This window comes from Aptenodytes forsteri, unplaced genomic scaffold (genome assembly GCF_000699145.1).
Source record: "Aptenodytes forsteri isolate BGI_AS27 unplaced genomic scaffold, ASM69914v1 Scaffold110, whole genome shotgun sequence".
NCBI classification, from domain to species: domain Eukaryota; kingdom Metazoa; phylum Chordata; class Aves; order Sphenisciformes; family Spheniscidae; genus Aptenodytes; species Aptenodytes forsteri.
The window spans coordinates 553,151-558,675 of NW_008794583.1; the positions used below are offsets into that span (position 1 = coordinate 553,151).

Sequence of the window (5,525 nt, forward strand, 5' to 3'; positions counted from 1 at the left end):
ACTTCACGGGGGGGCAATAGGTCTTCACGGGGGGGCAGCAGGGCTGCACAGGGGGGCAATAGGTCTTCACAGGGGGGCAATAGGTCTTCACGGGGGGGCAGCAGGGCGTCACGTAGTTGCACTTCTGCACAGGCTGCTTCTGGATGGTGGAATGGCAGGAGGGCCCCGAGTCATGGCAGGAGGAGTGGGATCCGTGGCAGGAGGTTTCGTGGCTGTGGCAAGACTCGTGAGAGCACATCTTTCTGGAGAGTGGGCAAAGCTGTCAGGAGCAAGAGATCAACGTGGTGAGAGGAGCCCCCGATCCACTTCTTACATTCCCTCCCCTTTTTGGTTTTCATAATATTTGTCTTGAGCTCCCTGGCAAACTGTTTCTCTCTTTTTGCCTGCCTAATCCCGACCGAATGCCCCTTCGACCCTGCCTAATCTGCAGGGCTTGCTCTGGCAATCGCTGTCTGAAGCTAGGTCCCTGCAAGCCGATGCAATGAGCCCCATGAGCCACTCCCAAACCCCATCTCCCTTGTGAAACAGCACGGAGCTTGTCTCACCCGAGGATCCCTTTGTGTGCCTTTGCTGCACCTTCCCTGGTGATCCCCATCCCTCCATCCGCCGTTCACCATGCCTGCCTCAGAGCACCGCAAGGGTGCAAGCAGAGGGCATTTAGCAAAGTCCCAGCTCCCAGGCAGTCCATGAACCCTCTGGTGGAGGTTTCTTCTCTCCCAGCACAAACAGAACTAGTAAAATTGGTCTTACCCTTTTCAGCTACAGGGAGAAGTGTCTGGAAGCGATGGTGAGCGACTGAGGAGGACTGGGCTGAGCGATCTTTTATATGGCTCCAAAAGATTATCTCGGATGTGAGACACCTCTTTGCAATGACAATTTAATTATTTCCACACTCAATCCCGCAGATGTTTGCGCTATCCTATTTTTAGCGTTTCCTCTTTGACGTGCTGTATTTCCTCCCGTTTGTAATTCCGAATGCATTTCCAACAAGGATTTTGGAAGGCATTTCTCTCCCATTTCCTGGAGACCGACACTAATCTCATAGGTGTTACTTAGCTTGTGAATGGGCAACTGGGATTACATCAGTGACAGAAAGACGTCTTTACGTCTCAGAAATGCTGACTCCTGGGGTAGGCCTACCGTTTTGTGCAGGTGACAGCTCAGGGTTTTAATTTACATGTTGTTGAATGCCAAGAGGAAATGGGATTACCAGCTGCAACTCACAGGTATGGCATGATGCTGGGAACTCTTGCATGATCTCTTCCATCCCCTGGTATGGCGAAAAAGGAAATATTTCTGATTCTTCACGTGTTCCTTGACTTGCCAGATGATTTGCATGACCCCATCAGATTGTGCCACGTGTATCAAAGGTTATTCGGTACTTAAGATCAGAGAACAATGTCTGGCGATGAGCTCTGTACAACGTCCGAGTATGTTAAGTTTTGCTGTCCCTTGGTTTCTCTTTCCCTTCACTGATTTCTTACACTCTTTTCCCCTGACCTCACCTGCAGAGATGTCTGGAACGCAAAGGGTTCAGAGGAAGGGAGCGTTTGAGCTGGAGTTTGAGCAAATCTTGGGTTCTGTCACCAGTGGCAAAATTACGGGCACTGAACTTGGATTTATAATCCTGTTTGACTCAGTCCTTGAAGCGTAAGAAAATGAAACCCATGACTCATCAGCTTTGGAAAATGTTACCCATTAGAGCAATTTGCTAACTGCTAATAAGGAGCTCTCTCTAACGTACGGGTTTCTTAGAGCTTTTCTTCAGGTTAGAGGTGGTATAATGGCTTGTGGTAAGTTTTGTGTAGCAAGGGAGGATTGCACGAATCCCTCAGGGACATTTTGTGACTCAGTTGCGGGTCCAAATCCAAGAAAGGCTGCAGCTGCCCAGTCGGCGAAGCCGGTGCTTGTGTGACACTTCTCCATTCCTCCGTGCTTTGGCCTGGACCATCACACCAATGTTCCTCCAAAATCTTTCTACCTCCTCAACAGCCTTCCAAAACTGGGGTGTCCTAGGCGACACCCTCCCAAGAAACGTTTCTGAATCTTTCAAGTTCAGATCCTGCTAAGGAAAACATGATCTCTAAAGAGTTATCATCCATTACTTGCAGTTCTTTTAGGGGAGTATATGAGGGAAACCCAATCTACGGTGATGAAATGTCATTTTTAGAGCAATGTGGGGGTTGATACTTGCTTGGTTACATTCAGCAGTGTTTGGTTTACAAGCTCTACCTAGTAGCATACTGTGGTGTTCAGATCTGTGCTCTGCGAGTGCACGAGAGTCTTACACGAGATGGACCTTCTCCGGGCTAACGCGTTTCTCCGCTCTGAAGTATATACTAGTGACAAGCAACACTGGAATATGAAAAAGAAGTTTGTGACTTCTGTTTGGAGAGGCTCAGAGGTATTAAGGTATTAGAAAATATGTATATGCCCAAGTTCTGAAGTTGAGCTTGGAGGAAATTATTGCATGTATTGAGTAAGAATATTAGCAACTATGAACTACTTATTCCTCTTTCATTTAATGAGCTATGCTTGTCCCCAAAACCAAAGAGTTTGCATTCACTTGTCCTCGATCCTGTTGTTTGCAAAATGACGGAACAAAACTCTGTGTAGACCAGCTCATTGTCTGGTGTAAGCAGGGGAAGCTTTGTTCTGCTCAGCCCTTTAGGTCCTCGTGGATTTTTGGTAGGTGAGAAGTTTTTCCTCTACTGACGTGTCTGGTTTCTTCCCAAATGAACATGGGAATTGTTGTTATTGGCCACCAAATATTGGGACACTTTGAGAATACGAGGCAATTGGACTGAAGAATCCCGAAAAAAATAAAAAAGTCTAAAGGAAAAAGTGCCTAAAGAAATGGAAAGACAACGCGGGTCTCATGAATTGTAAGATTTATTGCTTCCCACACCCAAATGAGTCTGAAACACAAGTGCATGGCATAGAAAGAGTCCCAACAGTAATTATGCATGGAATAATTAGAAAGGACATTTCCTGGATAATTAGAAAGACTGACACCTTGAATGACTGTTAGGGGAACACTTCATCCAGACCAGCAGTGAGGCACACGGCAGAAAGCCAGGGATTTCAGTAAGGATGAGGCCATCCACGGCCACAGCGTCCAAGGGAGGAGCGAGCCGGTGTGTCCGGGTCTGGGGCCAGATCCTGCTGCTAGTACTTGGGATATGTCGGCGGCAGCTTGCAGATGTTCTTGGTGTACTGGGGGCAGTAGGGGGCTGGGGGGCAGTAGCGTTGCACGGGGGGGTAGTAGCACTGCACGGGGGGGCAGTAGCGCTGCACCGGGGGGCAGCAGGGCGTCACGTAGTTGTACTTCTGCACAGGCTGCCTCTGTATCCGTGGCAGGAGGACTCATTGTCGTGGCAGGACCCGCGAGAGCACATCTTTCTGGAGTATCGGCAAAGCTGTAGGGAAGAGAGAGAGAGAGAGACCATCAGTTGGGCACGGCTGCCCCACTGTAACCTCCTGCATTTTCCTTGGTTCTTTTTCTGTAGTGGTCTGGGAAATTTAGTTTTCCTCTGTTTTGTCATATGTGGGATACCTTGACCCTGAACGTGACACTACCCTGTCTTTTGGGGGATGTTCTACGATGGTCCGGCTCTGGTGGGCATTTCCCTACCAAGATGCTACTGTTGGCTTTTTCAGGTAAAATTTCCTTCTAAAACTGTACTGACTTGCCTGAGACATTTCTCCCTCCATCACCAGCTACTTTGGGAATTAATTCCTTGCTGGGTCCAAAAGACTCTGTGTCTTGGTAGATTTGGTCCTTCAATTAGTCCTATTTTTCTGTCATCCCATCTGCTGTGAGCAAACCACGAACACTCTTTGTGTAGCTTACATGTTCAGGTACCCAGTCACCAAAAATAAGAAATTTCAAAGACAAAGTTAATGCCTAAATGCAGAACTAGTCAGTTAGAATTCCTATGTGAGCTCCTGCTGCTCAATAGCAGATAATATAATCCAACTTACCCTTTGTTGGAGCAAGAAGAATAAGAGTGCCGAGAGCTGATGTTGAATGAAGGAGGAACAGGGGATGGCGAACTTTTATATCTTCCAAAGGGCTGTCCAAGAAATTATGCATCTCTTGGCAATGCTGACAATTAATTAAGTAGTTACGTTCATATCTATCTTCTGTGTCTAGTTTTTAGTATTTCCGATTTGACACAGTCAGGAAAAACAATTATGACTTTTTCCCTAACATGTTAATAGGCAATGGATTTCCCAATCTGCTTTATAAGGGAATTTTGAAGGCAGTTGCATATTTACATATTAAAAACGAACCTAACCCTAGAGTTATTAAGTGATTTATTGTTGGGCAACCACTATTGCATCAACGTACAATTCAAAAGTGTTGACTCCTAACCTGCATGCTGCCCCTTGGTCTGCATGGCAGACTCACATTTTGATTGATATGTTTTTTTCGTGACACAAGAGACTGTAATTAACAGCCACAACTCACATGGACTCCACTTACAGGGAAGTTCTCTTGACTAGCTCAAACGCACCTCTACGCCTCAATACCGGAGATGACGCTAGAAGGACATCCCCAATTCCAATATTTTCATGCCATTTGTGAGCCCACCAACCATTAGATTTTTTTCCCTTGTGCCATGATATTATCCTGTTTACATTCCTCCTAGAAGAAGAGGATTTGAAATCCTAAGCAGGAAGGATTTGTGCTGGGAAGCTATCACCTATTGGCAGCCTGTTTTCAGATCCCAAATTGCTTCAGGCTCCTGTCTTAATTAAGCAGTTTTGTAATTTTTACTCATTGCAGTGCTTCACTATTTACGACTGAGTTTCTCCCACAGTAGCCCAAGTCTTTACTTTAGGACAATGAAATGGGTAATTGTTCCTTTCCTGTGACTTTTATCCAGGAGGGTGCTGCAGGAACGCCTTGGGATCATCCCATGGGCAAGTCCTGATGCAACTAGAACAAGGGGGTCCTAAAAGTTGCTTATCGAGTTCACAAGGGAGCAGCTGTCCCTACTGAGAGGTCTTCATATCTTTCAGGGTTTATTTTATTTATTGAGGGAAAATGTGGGCCCTCTCCAGAACAAAACGGGACACCTGGTTACCTGGGACATGGAGAAGACGGAGGTGCTCAATGACTTTGCTGGTCTTCACCAGCAAGTGCTTGAGCCTCACCGCCCAAGCCACAGAAGGCAAAGGTGGGGACTGGGAGAATGAAGTGCTGCCCACTGTGGGAGAACATCAGGTTCGAGACCATCTAAGGCACCTGAAGATGCACAAGTCCATGGGAGCCGATGAGATCCATCTGCGGGTCCTGAAGGAACTGGCGGAATGCATTGATGATAACTTCCTTCTCCAAGTGGTAGAGGAGCCAACGAGGAGAGGTGCTATGCTGGACCTTGTTCTCACCAACAAGGAGGGGCTGGTGGGGAATGTGAAGCTCAAGGGCAGCCTGGGCTGCAGTGACCACGAAATGGTGGAGTTCAAGATCCTGAGGGCACCGAGGAGGGCGCACAGCAAGCTCACTCCCCTGGACT

The 5,525-nt window shown here is 47.2% G+C and overlaps 1 protein-coding gene across 1 annotated transcript in view; it reads right to left on the minus strand.

Moving 5' to 3' along the window:
* LOC103893471 (late cornified envelope-like proline-rich protein 1) overlaps positions 1-253 on the minus strand; it is a 474-nt gene extending 221 nt beyond the window's left edge. The window contains exon 1 of the mRNA XM_019470284.1: positions 8-253. Within this exon, the coding sequence (XP_019325829.1) occupies positions 8-238 (231 nt within the window). The 5' untranslated portion in view covers positions 239-253. The remainder of the gene's footprint in view (positions 1-7) is intronic.
* Between the last annotated feature and the right edge of the window lie 5,272 nt (positions 254-5,525).